The 18,989-nt window shown below is 47.2% G+C and overlaps 1 protein-coding gene across 1 annotated transcript in view; it reads left to right on the forward strand.

Moving 5' to 3' along the window:
* Positions 1-624: 624 nt before the first annotated feature.
* Positions 625-18,989, forward strand: part of LOC134911032 (calpain-8-like) — a 254,013-nt gene continuing 235,648 nt past the window's right edge. Inside the window, exon 1 of the mRNA XM_063919425.1 lies at positions 625-861. Within this exon, the coding sequence (XP_063775495.1) occupies positions 625-861 (237 nt within the window). The remainder of the gene's footprint in view (positions 862-18,989) is intronic.

The raw sequence follows: 18,989 nt of genomic DNA on the forward strand, positions 1-18,989 counted from the left end.
GGTACTATTGTGTGGCCATGCACTTTTTTCAGCCGGGTGTGGGGTCGTCAGTCCCTTAATCTGCCAGGGGCACTCTGACCCCTAGATACACCCCTGCAGATAAACACAGGCAGGGCTGCCAAGAGAAATCCTGGGCCCCGATACAACAACTTTCTGGGCCCCCCGCCGCCCAGGAGGGGGTGCGACCACAGCAGGCAGGGGGTATGGCCACACCTCTTTGGGGGCGTGTCTAGCATATGAGAAGCACACATTCACAGGAGCATGGCATGCCTTCCAGCTAGGGTAGTAGAGAGCCTGGCTGGGCCCAGGTCTTTTTCAGGGGGCATGGCCTAATCACAGGAGGCGTGGGCCTGGGCCCCTCTATCAGACCTGGGCCCAGGTAATTTGTACCCTCTCCCCCCCTCTCTCTGCACCACTGCACACAGGATATGTGCCCTGCAGGGTACTGTAGGTTGATTAGTGACACGCTCAGTAAGTGACAAGTCAGTATTACTCTGCTGCACATCTCCCCTTGTCACCTCCTCCCTTCTGTCCTCAGGGCGGCCTCTCCTACATCTGTATCACTTTATATAGAGCATCTTTCCCGGTGTCACCTTCTACTCCTGCAGACAGCACAGCCGCACAATGGCCAGCATTGCCGCTACCCTAGCCAAGGACAAGAAAGCAGCCCTGGGTGTTGGAACTATTACAAACCCAGTAAAGTATTTAAACCAGGACTATGAGGAGCTGAAGGCAAAGTGCTTGGCATCTGGCACTTTATTTGAAGACCCAACTTTCCCTGCCAGTCCGCAATCCCTGGGGTACAAGGATCTGGGTAAGGAATCAGACACAGAAGATGGAATTGTGTGGAAAAGACCCGCGGTAAGTCTGTATTTACTGTATATAATAATAACACTAATTACAATTACAATGCTAATAATATCCTAGGCAGCTACTAGTAACCAACTGAGCTGTAAAAATGTATACATATGTGTGTAAGCAGTGTACTATGTGCTGTGTATAAGCAGTGTACTATGTGCTGTGTGTAAGCAGTGTACTGTGTGCTGTGTGTACTATGCTCGCTAGCTGCTTTTAGCAGCAGTGCACACGCTAGGCCGCCGCCCTCTGGGAGTGTATCTTAGCTTAGCAGAATTGCGAACGAAAGATTAGCAGAATTGCGAATAGAAATTTCTTAGCAGTTTCTGAGTAGCTCGAGACTTACTCACAAATAGCGATCAGTTCAGTCAGTTTCGTTCCTGGTTTGACGTCACACACACGACCAGCGTTCGGCCAGCCACTCCCCCGTTTCTCCAGACACTCCCGTGTTTTTCCCAGAAACGCCTGCGTTTTTCCGCACACTCCCAGAAAATGGTCAGTTTCCGCCCAGAAACACCCACTTCCTGTCAATCACACTACGATCAGCAGAACGATTAAAAAACTTTGTTACGCCGTGAGTAAAATACCAAACTTTTGAGCTAATTTACTTGGCGCAGGCGCGCTGCGTATATTGCGCATGCGCAGATTGCGACTAATCGCTCCGTAGCGGAAAAAAATAACGAGCGAACAACTCGGAATGACCCCCTATGTGCTGTGTGTAAGCAGTGTACTATGCGCTGTGTGTAAGCAGTGTACTATGTGTGCTGTGTGTAAGCAGTGTACTATGTGCTGTGTGTAAGCAGTATACTATGTGCTGTGTGTAAGCAGTGTACTATGGGCTGTGTGTAAGCAGTGTACTATGTGCTGTGTGTAAGCAGTGTACTATGTGCTGTGTGTAAGCAGTGTACTATGCGCTGTGTGTAAGCAGTGTACTATGTGTGCTGTGTGTAAGCAGTGTACTATGTGCTGTGTGTAATCAGTGTACTGTGTGCTGTGTGTAAGCAGTGTACTGTGTGCTGTGTGTAAGCAGTGTACTATGCGCTGTGTGTAAGCAGTGTACTATGTGTGCTGTGTGTAAGCAGTGTACTATGGGCTGTGTGTAAGCAGTGTACTATGCGCTGTGTGTAAGCAGTGTACTATGTGTGCTGTGTGTAAGCAGTGTACTATGGGCTGTGTGTAAGCAGTGCACTATGTGTGCTGTGTGTAAGCAGTGTACTATTGGCTGTGTGTAAGCAGTGTACTATGGGCTGTGTGTAAGCAGTGTACTATGTGTGCTGTGTGTAAGCAGTGTACTATGGGCTGTGTGTAAGCAGTGTACCATGGGCTGTGTGTAAGCAGTGTACCATGTGTGCTGTGTGTAAGCAGTGTACTATGTGCTGTGTGTAAGCAGTATACTATGTGCTGTGTGTAAGCAGTGTACTATGTGCTGTGTGTAAGCAGTGTTCTATGGGCTGTGTGTAAGCAGTGTACTATGGGCTGTGTGTAAGCAGTGTACTATGTGTGCTGTGTGTAAGCAGTGTACTATGTGCTGTGTGTAAGCAGTGTACTATGTGTGCTGTGTGTAAGCAGTGTGCTGTGTGTAAGCAGTATATTATGAGCTGTGTGTAAGCAGTGTACTATGCGCTATGTGTAAGCAGTGTACTATGTGCTGTGTGTAAGCAGTGTACTGTGTGCTGTGTGTAAGCAGTGTACTATGTGTGCTGTGTGTAAGCAGTGTACTATGTGCTGTGTGTAAGCAGTATACTATGTGCTGTGTGTAAGCAGTGTACTATGGGCTGTGTGTAAGCAGTGTACTATGTGTGCTGTGTGTAAGCAGTGTACTATGTGCTGTGTGTAAGCAGTATACTATGTGCTGTGTGTAAGCAGTGTACTATGTGCTGTGTGTAAGCAGTGTACTATGGGCTGTGTGTAAGCAGTGTACTATGGGCTGTGTGTAAGCAGTGTACTGTGTGCTGTGTGTAAGCAGTGTACTATGTGCTGTGTATAAGCAGTGTACTATGTGCTGTGTGTAAGCAGTGTACTGTGTGCTGTGTGTAAGCAGTGTACTATGTGCTGTGTGTAAGCAGTATACTATGTGCTGTGTGTAAGCAGTATACTGTGTGCTGTGTGTAAGCAGTGTACTATGTGCTGTGTGTAAGCAGTGTACTATGTGCTGTGTGTAAGTAGTGTACTGTGTGCTGTGTATAAGCAGTGTACTATGTGCTGTGTGTAAGCATCTGCTGCTGTTGCCAGCTCCTGCCGGTCACTTCTCACTGCTGCTTTTCAGGATGACAGCCGTCTCTCGATGCCCAGACTCTCCCAGCGCAGCGCGCCTCCAGACCTCCGCGTACAGCTCTTCACACCCACACATGACACACTGCCTCCTATTCCACTGCCATGCTGCTCTCTCTCTCTGCTCACTGCAGTTCTCCTCCCTGATTCTCTCCCCACACAACACGGCCAATCAGAGCGCTCCCAGCTTCCCGCTCTGCAGGGATCCTGATGGAAAGCCCAGGGTCCTAGTGCTATAAAAATTCCTCTCCTGGTTGCCATAGTTGCTTAGCAACCAGTGTAAAAAGGATTTTAATCCTCACAGTGCATCTGCAACTGGTTTAACTAGCAGAAGGGATACCCCAAACGCGGGTATCACATAAGCAGTGTACTGTGTGCTGTGTGTAAGCAGTGTACTATATGTGCTGTGTGTAAGCAGTGTACTATATGTGCTGTGTGTAAGCAGTGCACTATGTGCTGTGTGTAAGCAGTGTACTATGTGCTGTGTGTAAGCAGTGTACTATATGTGCTGTGTGTAAGCAGTGTACTATGTGCTGTGTATAAGCAGTGTACTATGTGCTGTGTGTAAGCAGTGTACTATATGTGCTGTGTGTAAGCAGTGTACTATGTGCTGTGTGTAAGCAGTGTACTATATGTGCTGTGTGTAAGCAGTGTACTGTGTGCTGTGTGTAAGCAGTGTACTATGTTCTGTGTGTAAGCAGTGTACTATGGGCTGTGTGTAAGCAGTGTATTTTATGTGTTGTGTGTAAGCAGTGCTTACACACAGCACATAGTACACTGCTTACACACAGCACATAGTACACTGCTTACACACAGCACATAGTACACTGCTTACACACAGTACACAGTACACTGCTTATACACAGTACACTGCTTACACACAGCACACTGCTTACACACAGCACATAGTACACTGCTTACACACAGCACATAGTGCACTGCTTACACACAGCACATAGTACACTGCTTACACACAGCACAGAGTACACTGCTTACACACACCACATAGTACACTGCTTACACACAGTACACAGTACACTGCTTATACACAGTAGACTGCTTACACACAGCACACTGCTTACACAAAGCACATAGTACACTGCTTACACACAGCACATAGTACACTGCTTACACACAGCACACAGTACACTGCTTACACACAGCCCATAGTACACTGCTTACACACAGCACACATAGTACACTGCTTACACACAGCGCATAGTACACTGCTTACACACAGCCCATAGTACACTGCTTACACACAGCACACATAGTACACTGCTTACACACAGCACACAGTACACTGCTTACACACAGCACATAGTACACTGCTTACACACAGCACATAGTACACTGCTTACACACAGCCCATAGTACACTGCTTACACACAGCCCATAGTACACTGCTTACACACAGCACATAGTACACTGCTTACACACAACACACAGTACACTACTTATACACAGCACACAGTACACTACTTACACACAGCACATAGTACACTGCTTACACACAGCACATAGTACACTGCTTACACACAGCACACAGTACACTGCTTACACACAGCACATAGTACACTGCGTACACACAGCACATAGTACACTGCTTACACACAGCACACAGTACACTGCTTACACACAGCACATAGTACACTGCTTATACACAGCACATAGTACTAGAGATGAGCGGGTTCGGTTTCTCTGAATCCGAACCCGCCAGAACTTCATGTTTTTTTTCACGAGTCCGAGCGACTCGGATCTTCCCGCCTTGCTCGGTTAACCCGAGCGCGCCCGAACGTCATCATGACGCTGTCGGATTCTCGCGAGGCTCGGATTCTATCGCGAGACTCGGATTCTATATAAGGAGCCGCGCGTCGCCGCCATTTTCACACGTGCATTGAGATTGATAGGGAGAGGACGTGGCTGGCGTCCTCTCCGTTTAGACACTTGATTTACTAATTTTGGGGAGCATTAGGAGTACTCAGTAGTGTACAGTGCAGAGTTTTGCTGATAGTGACCAGTGACCACCACTTTTATTTATAATCCGTTCTCTGCCTGAAAAAAGCGATACACAGCACACAGTGACTCAGTCACATACATACCATATCTGTGTGCACTGCTCAGGCTCAGGCCAGTGTGCTGCATCATCTATATATATTATATATCTGTCTGACTGCTCAGCTCACACAGCTTATAATTGTGGGGGAGACTGGGGAGCACTACTGCAGTGCCAGTTATAGGTTATAGCAGGAGCCAGGAGTACATAATATTATATTAAAATTAAACAGTGCACACTTTTGCTGCAGGAGTGCCACTGCCAGTGTGACTAGTGACCAGTGACCTGACCACCAGTATATAATATTAGTAGTATACTATCTCTTTATCAACCAGTCTATATTAGCAGCAGACACAGTACAGTGCGGTAGTTCACGGCTGTGGCTACCTCTGTGTCGGCACTCGGCAGCCCGTCCATAATTGTATATACCAGTGACCTAACCGTGGTTTTTTTTTCTTTCTTTATACATACATACTAGTTACGAGTATACTATCTCTTTATCAACCAGTCTATATATTAGCAGCAGACACAGTACAGTGCGGTAGTTCACGGCTGTGGCTACCTCTGTGTCGGCACTCGGCAGCCCGTCCATAATTGTATATACCAGTGACCTAACCGTGGTTTTTTTTTCTTTCTTTATACATACATACTAGTTACGAGTATACTATCTCTTTATCAACCAGTCTATATATTAGCAGCAGACACAGTACAGTGCGGTAGTTCACGGCTGTGGCTACCTCTGTGTCGGCACTCGGCAGCCCGTCCATAATTGTATATACCAGTGACCTAACCGTGGTTTTTTTTTCTTTCTTTATACATACATACTAGTTACGAGTATACTATCTCTTTATCAACCAGTCTATATATTAGCAGCAGACACAGTACAGTGCGGTAGTTCACGGCTGTGGCTACCTCTGTGTCGGCACTCGGCAGCCCGTCCATAATTGTATATACCAGTGACCTAACCGTGGTTTTTTTTTCTTTCTTTATACATACATACTAGTTACGAGTATACTATCTCTTTATCAACCAGTCTATATATTAGCAGCAGACACAGTACAGTGCGGTAGTTCACGGCTGTGGCTACCTCTGTGTCGGCACTCGGCAGCCCGTCCATAATTGTATATACCAGTGACCTAACCGTGGTTTTTTTTTTCTTTCTTTATACATACATACTAGTTACGAGTATACTATCTCTTTATCAACCAGTCTATATATTAGCAGCAGACACAGTACAGTGCGGTAGTTCACGGCTGTGGCTACCTCTGTGTCGGCACTCGGCAGCCCGTCCATAATTGTATATACCACCTAACCGTGGTTTTTTTTTCTTTCTTTATACATACATACTAGTTACGAGTATACTATCTCTTTATCAACCAGTCTATATATTAGCAGCAGACACAGTACAGTGCGGTAGTTCACGGCTGTGGCTACCTCTGTGTCGGCACTCCGCAGCCCGTCCATAATTGTATATACCAGTGACCTAACCGTGGTTTTTTTTTCTTTCTTTATACATACATACTAGTTACGAGTATACTATCTCTTTATCAACCAGTCTATATATTAGCAGCAGACACAGTACAGTGCGGTAGTTCACGGCTGTGGCTACCTCTGTGTCGGCACTCGGCAGCCCGTCCATAATTGTATATACCAGTGACCTAACCGTGGTTTTTTTTTCTTTCTTTATACATACATACTAGTTACGAGTATACTATCTCTTTATCAACCAGTCTATATATTAGCAGCAGACACAGTACAGTGCGGTAGTTCACGGCTGTGGCTACCTCTGTGTCGGCACTCGGCAGCCCGTCCATAATTGTATATACCAGTGACCTAACCGTGGTTTTTTTTTCTTTCTTTATACATACATACTAGTTACGAGTATACTATCTCTTTATCAACCAGTCTATATATTAGCAGCAGACACAGTACAGTGCGGTAGTTCACGGCTGTGGCTACCTCTGTGTCGGCACTCGGCAGCCCGTCCATAATTGTATATACCAGTGACCTAACCGTGGTTTTTTTTTCTTTCTTTATACATACATACTAGTTACGAGTATACTATCTCTTTATCAACCAGTCTATATATTAGCAGCAGACACAGTACAGTGCGGTAGTTCACGGCTGTGGCTACCTCTGTGTCGGCACTCGGCAGCCCGTCCATAATTGTATATACCAGTGACCTAACCGTGGTTTTTTTTTCTTTCTTTATACATACATACTAGTTACGAGTATACTATCTCTTTATCAACCAGTCTATATATTAGCAGCAGACACAGTACAGTGCGGTAGTTCACGGCTGTGGCTACCTCTGTGTCGGCACTCGGCAGCCCGTCCATAATTGTATACTAGTATCCAATCCATCCATCTCCATTGTTTACCTGAGGTGCCTTTTAGTTGTGCCTATTAAAATATGGAGAACAAAAATGTTGAGGTTCCAAAATTAGGGAAAGATCAAGATCCACTTCCACCTCGTGCTGAAGCTGCTGCCACTAGTCATGGCCGAGACGATGAAATGCCAGCAACGTCGTCTGCCAAGGCCGATGCCCAATGGCATAGTACAGAGCATGTCAAAACCAAAACACCAAATATCAGTAAAAAAAGGACTCCAAAACCTAAAATAAAATTGTCGGAGGAGAAGCGTAAACTTGCCAATATGCCATTTACCACACGGAGTGGCAAGGAACGGCTGAGGCCCTGGCCTATGTTCATGGCTAGTGGTTCAGCTTCACATGAGGATGGAAGCACTCAGCCTCTCGCTAGAAAACTGAAAAGACTCAAGCTGGCAAAAGCACCGCAAAGAACTGTGCGTTCTTTGAAATCCCAAATCCACAAGGAGAGTCCAATTGTGTCGGTTGCGATGCCTGACCTTCCCAACACTGGACGTGAAGAGCATGCGCCTTCCACCATTTGCACGCCCCCTGCAAGTGCTGGAAGGAGCACCCGCAGTCCAGTTCCTGATAGTCAGATTGAAGATGTCAGTGTTGAAGTACACCAGGATGAGGAGGATATGGGTGTTGCTGGCGCTGGGGAGGAAATTGACCAGGAGGATTCTGATGGTGAGGTGGTTTGTTTAAGTCAGGCACCCGGGGAGACACCTGTTGTCCGTGGGAGGAATATGGCCGTTGACATGCCAGGTGAAAATACAAAAAAAATCAGCTCTTCGGTGTGGAGGTATTTCACCAGAAATGCGGACAACAGGTGTCAAGCCGTGTGTTCCCTTTGTCAAGCTGTAATAAGTAGGGGTAAGGACGTTAACCACCTCGGAACATCCTCCCTTATACGTCACCTGCAGCGCATTCATAATAAGTCAGTGACAAGTTCAAAAACTTTGGGTGACAGCGGAAGCAGTCCACTGACCAGTAAATCCCTTCCTCTTGTAACCAAGCTCACGCAAACCACCCCACCAACTCCCTCAGTGTCAATTTCCTCCTTCCCCAGGAATGCCAATAGTCCTGCAGGCCATGTCACTGGCAAGTCTGACGAGTCCTCTCCTGCCTGGGATTCCTCCGATGCATCCTTGCGTGTAACGCCTACTGCTGCTGGCGCTGCTGTTGTTGCCGCTGGGAGTCGATGGTCATCCCAGAGGGGAAGTCGTAAGCCCACTTGTACTACTTCCAGTAAGCAATTGACTGTTCAACAGTCCTTTGCGAGGAAGATGAAATATCACAGCAGTCATCCTACTGCAAAGCGGATAACTGAGTCCTTGACAACTATGTTGGTGTTAGACGTGCGTCCGGTATCCGCCGTTAGTTCACAGGGAACTAGACAATTTATTGAGGCAGTGTGCCCCCGTTACCAAATACCATCTAGGTTCCACTTCTCTAGGCAGGCGATACCGAGAATGTACACGGACGTCAGAAAAAGACTCACCAGTCTCCTAAAAAATGCAGTTGTACCCAATGTCCACTTAACCACGGACATGTGGACAAGTGGAGCAGGGCAGGGTCAGGACTATATGACTGTGACAGCCCACTGGGTAGATGTATGGACTCCCGCCGCAAGAACAGCAGCGGCGGCACCAGTAGCAGCATCTCGCAAACGCCAACTCTTTCCTAGGCAGGCTACGCTTTGTATCACCGCTTTCCAGAATACGCACACAGCTGAAAACCTCTTACGGCAACTGAGGAAGATCATCGCGGAATGGCTTACCCCAATTGGACTCTCCTGTGGATTTGTGGCATCGGACAACGCCAGCAATATTGTGTGTGCATTAAATATGGGCAAATTCCAGCACGTCCCATGTTTTGCACATACCTTGAATTTGGTGGTGCAGAATTTTTTAAAAAACGACAGGGGCGTGCAAGAGATGCTGTCGGTGGCCAGAAAAATTGCGGGACACTTTCGGCGTACAGGCACCACGTACAGAAGACTGGAGCACCACCAAAAACTACTGAACCTGCCCTGCCATCATCTGAAGCAAGAAGTGGTAACGAGGTGGAATTCAACCCTCTATATGCTTCAGAGGTTGGAGGAGCAGCAAAAGGCCATTCAAGCCTATACAATTGAGCACGATATAGGAGATGGAATGCACCTGTCTCAAGTGCAGTGGAGAATGATTTCAACGTTGTGCAAGGTTCTGATGCCCTTTGAACTTGCCACACGTGAAGTCAGTTCAGACACTGCCAGCCTGAGTCAGGTCATTCCCCTCATCAGGCTTTTGCAGAAGAAGCTGGAGGCATTGAAGAAGGAGCTAAAAGGGAGCGATTCCGCTAGGCATGTGGGACTTGTGGATGCAGCCCTTAATTCGCTTAACAAGGATTCACGGGTGGTCAATCTGTTGAAATCAGAGCACTACATTTTGTCCACCGTGCTCGATCCTAGATTTAAAGCCTACCTTGGATCTCTCTTTCCGGCAGACACAGGTCTGCTGGGGTTGAAAGACCTGCTGGTGACAAAATTGTCAAGTCAAGCGGAACGCGACCTGTCAACATCTCCTCCTTCACATTCTCCCGCAACTGGGGGTGCGAGGAAAAGGCTCAGAATTCCGAGCCCACCCGCTGGCGGTGATGCAGGGCAGTCTGGAGCGACTGCTGATGCTGACATCTGGTCCGGACTGAAGGACCTGACAACGATTACGGACATGTCGTCTACTGTCACTGCATATGATTCTCTCAACATTGATAGAATGGTGGAGGATTATATGAGTGACCGCATCCAAGTAGGCACGTCACACAGTCCGTACTTATACTGGCAGGAAAAAGAGGCAATTTGGAGGCCCTTGCACAAACTTGCTTTATTCTACCTAAGTTGCCCTCCCACAAGTGTGTACTCCGAAAGAGTGTTTAGTGCCGCCGCTCACCTTGTCAGCAATCGGCGTACGAGGTTACATCCAGAAAATGTGGAGAAGATGATGTTCATTAAAATGAATTATAATCAATTCCTCCGCGGAGACATTGACCAGCAGCAATTGCCTCCACAAAGTACACAGGGAGCTGAGATGGTGGATTCCAGTGGGGACGAATTGATAATCTGTGAGGAGGGGGATGTACACGGTGATATATCGGAGGGTGAAGATGAGGTGGACATCTTGCCTCTGTAGAGCCAGTTTGTGCAAGGAGAGATTAATTGCTTCTTTTTTGGGGGGGGTCCAAACCAACCCGTCATATCAGTCACAGTCACAGTCGTGTGGCAGACCCTGTCACTGAAATGATGGGTTGGTTAAAGTGTGCATGTCCTGTTTATACAACATAAGGGTGGGTGGGAGGGCCCAAGGATAATTCCATCTTGCACCTCTTTTTTCTTTTCTTTTTCTTTGCATCATGTGCTGATTGGGGAGGGTTTTTTGGAAGGGACATCCTGCGTGACACTGCAGTGCCACTCCTAGATGGGCCCGGTGTTTGTGTCGGCCACTAGGGTCGCTAATCTTACTCACACAGCTACCTCATTGCGCCTCTTTTTTTCTTTGCGTCATGTGCTGTTTGGGGAGGGTTTTTTGGAAGGGACATCCTGCGTGACACTGCAGTGCCACTCCTAGATGTGCCCGGTGTTTGTGTCGGCCACTAGGGTCGCTAATCTTACTCACACAGCTACCTCATTGCGCCTCTTTTTTTCTTTGCGTCATGTGCTGTTTGGGGAGGGTTTTTTGGAAGGGACATCCTGCGTGACACTGCAGTGCCACTCCTAGATGGGCCCGGTGTTTGTGTCGGCCACTAGGGTCGCTAATCTTACTCACACAGTCAGCTACCTCATTGCGCCTCTTTTTTTCTTTGCGTCATGTGCTGTTTGGGGAGGGTTTTTTGGAAGGGCCATCCTGCGTGACACTGCAGTGCCACTCCTAGATGGGCCCGGTGTTTGTGTCGGCCACTAGGGTCGCTAATCTTACTCACACAGCTACCTCATTGCGCCTCTTTTTTTCTTTGCGTCATGTGCTGTTTGGGGAGGGTTTTTTGGAAGGGACATCCTGCGTGACACTGCAGTGCCACTCCTAGATGGGCCCGGTGTTTGTGTCGGCCACTAGGGTCGCTAATCTTACTCACACAGCTACCTCATTGCGCCTCTTTTTTTCTTTGCGTCATGTGCTGTTTGGGGAGGGTTTTTTGGAAGGGACATCCTGCGTGACACTGCAGTGCCACTCCTAGATGGGCCCGGTGTTTGTGTCGGCCACTAGGGTCGCTTATCTTACTCACACAGCGACCTCGGTGCAAATTTTAGGACTAAAAATAATATTGTGAGGTGTGAGGTATTCAGAATAGACTGAAAATGAGTGTAAATTATGGTTTTTGAGGTTAATAATACTTTGGGATCAAAATGACCCCCAAATTCTATGATTTAAGCTGTTTTTTAGTGTTTTTTGAAAAAAACACCCGAATCCAAAACACACCCGAATCCGACAAAAAAAATTCGGTGAGGTTTTGCCAAAACGCGTTCGAACCCAAAACACGGCCGCGGAACCGAACCCAAAACCAAAACACAAAACCCGAAAAATTTCAGGCGCTCATCTCTACATAGTACACTGCTTATACACAGCACATAGTACACTGCTTACACACAGCACACAGTACACTGCTTACACACAGCCCATAGTACACTGCTTACACACAGCCCATAGTACACTGCTTACACACAGCACATAGTACACTGCTTACACACAGCACATAGTATACTGCTTACACACAGCACATAGTACACTGCTTACACACAGCACACATAGTACACTGCTTACACACAGCACACATAGTACACTGCTTACACACATATGTGCTGTGTGTAAGCAGTGTACTATGTGCTGTGTGTAAGCAGTGTACTATGTGCTGTGTGTAAGCGGTGTACTATTTGCTGTGTGTAAGTAGTGTACTATGTGCTGTGTGTAATCAGTGTACTGTGTGCTGTGTGTAAGCAGTGTACTGTGTGCTGTGTGTAAGCAGTGTACTGTGTGCTGTGTGTTAGTAGTGTACTATGTGCTGTGTGTAAGCAGTGTACTGTGTATAAGCAGTGTACTTTGTACTCTGTGTAAGCAGTGTACTATGTGCTGTGTATATACAGTGTACTATGTGCTATGTGTAAGCAGTGTACTATGGGGTCTGTGTAAGCAGTGTACTATGTGCTGTGTGTAAGCAGTGTACTATATGTGCTGTGTGTATGCAGTGTACTGTGTGCTGCGTGTAAGCAGTGTACTGTGTGCTGTGTGTAAGCAGTGTACTATGTGCTGTGTGCAAGCAGTGTACTATATGTGCTGTGTGTAAGCAGTGTACTATGTGCTGTGTGTAAGCAGTGTACTGTGTGCTGTGTGTAAGCAGTGTACTATATGTGCTGTGTGTAAGCAGTGTACTATGTGCTGTGTGTAAGCAGTGTACTGTGTGCTGTGTGTAAGCAGTGTACTATGTGCTGTGTGTAAGCAGTGTACTATGTGCTGTGTGTAAGCACTGTACTATATGTGCTGTGTGTAAGCAGTGTACTGTGTGCTGTGTGCTGTGTGTAAGCAGTGTACTATGTGCTGTGTGTAAGCAGTGTACTATATGTGCTGTGTGTAAGCAGTGTACTCTGTGCTGTGTGTAAGCAGTGTACTATGTGCTGTGTGTAAGCAGTGTACTATGTGCTGTGTGTAAGCAGTGTACTGTGTGTATGTAGTGTACTGTGTGCTGTGTGTAAGCAGTGTACTGTGTGCTGTGTGTAAGTAGTGTACTATGTGCTGTGTTGTAAGCAGTGTGCTGTGTGTAAGCAGTGTACTGTGTATAAGCAGTGTACTGTGTACTCTGTGTAAGCAGTGTACTATGTGCTGTGTATATGCAGTGTACTATGTGCTGTGTGTAAGCAGTGTACTATGAGCTGTGTGTAAGCAGTGTACTATGTGCTGTGTGTAAGCAGTGTACTATGTGCTGTGTGTAAGCAGTGTACTATGTGCTGTGTGTAAGCAGTGTACTATATGTGCTGTGTGATAGCAGTGTACTATATGTGCTGTATGTAAGTAGTGTACTGTGTGCTGTGTGTAAGCATTGTACTGTGTGCTGTGTGTAAGCAGTGTACTATGTGCTGTGTCCAAGCAGTGTACTATATGTGCTGTGTGTATGCAGTGTACTATGTGCTGTGTGTAAGCAGTGTACTATATGTGCTGTGTGTAAGCAGTGTACTATGTGCTGTGTGTAAGCAGTGTACTGTGTGCTGTGTGTAAGCAGTGTACTATGTGCTGTGTGTAAGCAGTGTACTATATGTGCTGTGTGTAAGCAGTGTACTATGGGCTGTGTGTAAGCAGTGTGCTATATGTGCTGTGTATACGCAGTGTACTATGTGCTGTGTGTAAGCAGTGTACTATGTGTTGTGTATAAGCAGTGTACTATGTGCTGTGTGTAAGCAGTGTACTATATGTGCTGTGTGTAAGCAGTGTACTATGTGCTGTGTGTAAGCAGTGTACTATGTGCTGTGTGTAAGCAGTGTACTATATGTGCTGTGTGTAAGCAGTGTACTATGGCCCTCATTCCGAGTTGTTTGCTCGGTAATTTTCTTCGCATCGCAGCGATTTTCCGCTAATTGCGCATGCGCAATGTTCGCACTGCGACTGCGCCAAGTAAATTTGCTATGCAGTTAGGTATTTTACTCACGGCATTACAAGGTTTTTTCTTCGTTCTGGTGATCGTAATGTGATTGACAGGAAGTGGGTGTTTCTGGGCAGAAACTGTCCGTTTTATGGGAGTGTGTGAAAAAACGCTGCCGTTTCTGGGAAAAATGCGGGAGTGGCTGAAGAAACGGGGGAGTGTCTGGGCGAACGCTGGGTGTGTTTGTGACGTCAAACCAGGAACGACAAGCACTGAACTGATCGCTATTTGTGAGTAGGTCTGGAGCTACTCAGAAACTGCTAAGAAATTTCTATTCGCAATTCTGAGAATCTTTCGTTTGCAATTCTGCTATGCTAAGATTCACTCCCAGAGGGCGGCGGCTTAGCGTGTGCAATGCTGCTAAAAGCAGCTAGCGAACGAACAACTCGGAATGAGGGCCTATATGTGCTGAGTGTAAGCAGTGTACTATTGCCCTCATTCCGAGTTGATCGCTCGCAAGGTGAATTTAGCAGAGTTGCTCACGCTAAGCCTACGCCTACTGGGAGTGTATCTTAGCTTCTTAAAATTGCGACCGATGTATTCGCAATATTGCGATTACAAACTACTTAGCAGTTTCAGAGTAGCTTCAGACTTACTCGGTATCTGCGATCAGTTCAGTGCTTGTCGTTCCTGGTTTGACGTCATAAACACACCCAGCGTTCGCCCAGACACTCCCCCGTTTCTCCGGCCACTCCTGCGTTTTTTCCGGAAACGGTAGCGTTTTTATCCACACGCCCCTAAAACGCCGTGTTTCCGCCCAGTAACACCCATTTCCTGTCAATCACACTACGATCGCCGGAGCGAAGAAAAAAACGTGAGTAAAAATACTATCTTCATGGTAAAATTACTTGGCGCAGTCGCAGTGCGATTATTGCGCATGCGTACTAAGCGGAATTTCACTGCGATGCGATGAAAATTACCGACCGAACGACTCGGAATGAGGGCCAATGTGCTGAGTGTAAGCAGTGTACTATGTGCTGAGTGTAAGCAGTGTACTCTGGTGGTCATTCCGAGTTGATCGCTAGCTGAAAATGTTCGCTGCGCAGCGATGATGCAAAAAAAGTCACTTCTGCGCATGTGTATGTGGCACAATGCGCACACGTGACGTACTTTCACAAAGGCCGATGTATTTTTACACAAGGTCTAGCGAAGCTTTTCAGTCGCACTGCTGGCCGCAGAGTGATTGACAGGAAGAGGGCGTTTCTGGGTGTTAACTGACCGTTTTCAGGGAGTGTTCGAAAAAAACGCAGGCGTGCCAGGAAAAATGCAGGCGTGGCTGGGCGAACGCAGGGCGTGTTTATGACGTCAATTCCGGAACTGAACAGTCTGAAGTGATCGCAACCTAGGAGTAGGTCTGAAGCTACTCTGAAATTGCACAATTATTTTTTGTAGTCGCTCTGCGATCCTTTCGTTCGCACTTTTGATAAGCTAAAATACACTCCCAGTGGGAGGCGGCAAAAAACAGCTAGCGAGCGATAAACTCAGAATGACCCCCTATGTGCAGTGTGTAAGCATTGTACTGTGTGCTGTGTGTAAGCAGTGTGCTGTGTGTAAGCAGTGTACTGTGTGTAAGCAGTGTACTGTGTGCTGTGTGTAAGCAGTGTACTATGGAGGTCATTCCGAGTTGTTCGCTCGTTGCCGATTTTCGCAACGGAGCGATTAAGGCAAAAATGCGCATGGTACGCAGCGCGCATGCGCTAAGTATTTTAGCACAAAAGTTAGTAGATTTACTCACGTCCGAACGATGATTTTTCATCGTTCTGCTGATCGTAGTGTGATTGACAGGAAGTGGGTGTTTCTGGGCGGAAACTGGCCGTTTTCAGGGAGTGTGCAGAAAAACTCAGGCGGGCCAGGAAAAAACGCGGGAGTGTCTGGAGAAACGGGGGAGTGGCTGGCCGAACGCAGGGTGTGTTTGTGACGTCAAACCAGGAACGAAACGGCCTGAACTGATCGCAGTGTAGGAGTAAGTCTGGAGCTACTCAGAAACTGCTAAGAATTTTCTATTCGCAATTCTGCTAATCTTTCGTTCGCAATTCTGCTAAGCGAAGATACAACCCAGAGGGCGGCGGCTTAGCGTGTGCAATGCTGCTAAAATCTGCTAGCGAGTGAACAACTCGGAATGACCCCCTATGGCCCTCATTCCAAGTTGTTCGCTCGCTAGCTGCTTTTAGCAGCATTGCACACGCTAGGCCGCCGCCCTCTGGGAGTGTATCTTAGCTTAGCAGAATTGCGAAAGAAAGATTAGCAGATTTGCTCATAAACAATTCTTTGCAGTTTCTGAGTAGCTCCGGACCTACTCACGAATTGCGATCAGCTCAGTCCATTTATTTCCTGGTTTGACGTCACAAACACGCCCTGCGTTCGGCCAGCCACTCCCCCGTTTCTCCAGACACTCCTGCGTTTTTCCCTGACACGCCTGCGTTTTTTTGCAAACACCGGGAAAACGCTGAGTTGCCGCCCAGAAACGCCCCTTTCCTGTTAATCATATACCGAACACCAGTGCGACTTAAAAGCACCGCAGAAGCCACAGCAAAACAGCTAAGTTTTGTGTTAAATAACTAAGCGCATGCGCCCTGCGTGCCTTGCGCATGAGCAATTTGCAACTAATCGCAGCATAGCAAAAATCGGCAACGAGCGAACAACTCGGAATGACCCCCTATGTGCTGAGTGTAAGCATTGTACTATTGGGGTCATTCCAGGTTGATCGCTCTCTAGCTAGTTTTAACAGCCGTGCAAACGCTATGCCGCCGCCCACTGGGGAGTGTATTTTAGCTTAGCAGAAGTGCAAACGCTATGCCGCTGCCCACTGGGGAGTGTATTTTAGCTTAGCAGAAGTGCGGACGCTTGTGCAGCTGAGCTCTGCAAAAACATTTTGTGCAGTTTCAGAGTAGCTCTGACCCTACTCAGCGCTTGTGATCACTTCAGTCTATTTTTGTCCGGATTTGATGTCATACACCCGCCCAGCGACCGCCCAGCCTGCGTTTTTTCAGACACGCCTGCGTTTTTGCAAACACTCCCTGAAAACGGTCAGTTGACTCCCAGAAACGCCCCTTCCTGTCAATCTTCTTGCGGCCGCCACTGCGACTGAAAACTTTGCTAGAACCTGAGGACAACCACAAAGGGCTTTGTACCCATACGTCGTGCGTGCGCATTGCGGTGCATACGCATGTGCAGAAATGCCAATTTTTAGCCTGATCACTGCGCTGCGAACAACGGCAGCTAGCGATCAACTCAGAATGACCCCCTATGTGCTGTGTATGAGCAGTGTACTATGTGCTGTGTGTAAGCAGTGTACTATGTGCTGTGTGTAAGCAGTGTACTATGTGTTGTGTATAAGCAGTGTACTATGTGCTGTGTGTAAGCAGTGTACTATGTGCTGTGTGGAAGCAGTGTACTATGTGCTGTGTATGAGCAGTGTACTATGTGCTGTGTATGAGCAGTGTACTATGTGCTGTGTATGAGTAGTGTACTATGTGCTGTGTGGAAGCAGTGTACTATGTGCTGTGTATAAGCAGTGTACTATGTGTTGTGTATAAGCAGTATACTATGGGCTGTGTATGAGCAGTGTACTGTGTGCTGTGTGTAAGCAGTGTACTATGTGCTGTGTGTAAGCAGTGTACTGTGTGCTGTGTGTAAGCAGTGTACTATGTGCTGTGTGTAAGCAGTGTACTATGTGCTGTGTGTAAGCAGTGTACTGTGTGCTGTGTGTAAGCAGTGTACTATGTGCTGTGTGTAAGCAGTGTACTATGTGCTGTGTGTAAGCAGTGTACTGTGTGCTGTGTGTAAGCAGTGTACTATGTGCTGTGTGTAAGCAGTGTACTATGTGCTGTGTGTAAGCAGTGTACTATGTGCTGTGTATGAGCAGTGTACTATGGCCCTCATTCCGAGTTGATCGGTCGCAAGGCGAATTTAGCAGAGTTACACACGCTAAGCCGCCGCCTACTGGGAGTGAATCTTAGCTTCTTAAAATTGCGACCGATGTATTCGCAATATTGCGATTACTAACTACTTAGCAGTTTCAGAGTAGCTCCAGACTTACTCTGCCTGTGCGATCAGTTCAGTGCTTGTCGTTCCTGGTTGACGTCACAAACACACCCAGCGTTCGCCCAGGCACTCCCACCGTTTCTCCGGCCACTCCTGCGTTTTTTCCGGAAACGGTAGCGTTTTCAGCCACACGCCCCTGAAACGCCGTGTTTCCGCCCAGTAACACCCATTTCCTGTCAATCACATTACGATCGCCGGAGCGAAGAAAAAGCCGTGAGTAAAAATACTTTCTTCATAGTAAAGTTACTTGGCGCAGTCGCAGTGCGAACTTTGCGCATGCGTACTAAGCGGATTTTCACTGCGATGCGATGAAAAAGAACGAGCGAACAACTCGGAATGAGGGCCTATGTGCTGTGTATGAGCAGTGTACTATGTGCTGTGTATGAGCAGTGTACTATGTGCTGTGTATGAGCAGTGTACTATGTGCTGTGTATGAGCAATGTACTATGTGCTGTGTATGAGCAGTGTACTATGTGCTGTGTATGAGCAGTGTACTATGTGCTGTGTATGAGCAGTGTACTATGTGCTGTGTATGAGCAGTGTACTATGTGCTGTGTATGAGCAGTGTACTATGTGCTGTGTGTAAGCAGTGTACTATGTGCTGTGTGTAAGCAGTGTACTATATGTGCTGTGTGTAAGCAGTGTACTGTGTGCTGTGTATGAGCAGTGTACTATGTGCTGTGTATGAGCAGTGTACTATGTGCTGTGTATGAGCAGTGTACTATGTGCTG

Source organism: Pseudophryne corroboree, chromosome 4, assembly GCF_028390025.1.
Source record: "Pseudophryne corroboree isolate aPseCor3 chromosome 4, aPseCor3.hap2, whole genome shotgun sequence".
Taxonomy (NCBI): domain Eukaryota; kingdom Metazoa; phylum Chordata; class Amphibia; order Anura; family Myobatrachidae; genus Pseudophryne; species Pseudophryne corroboree.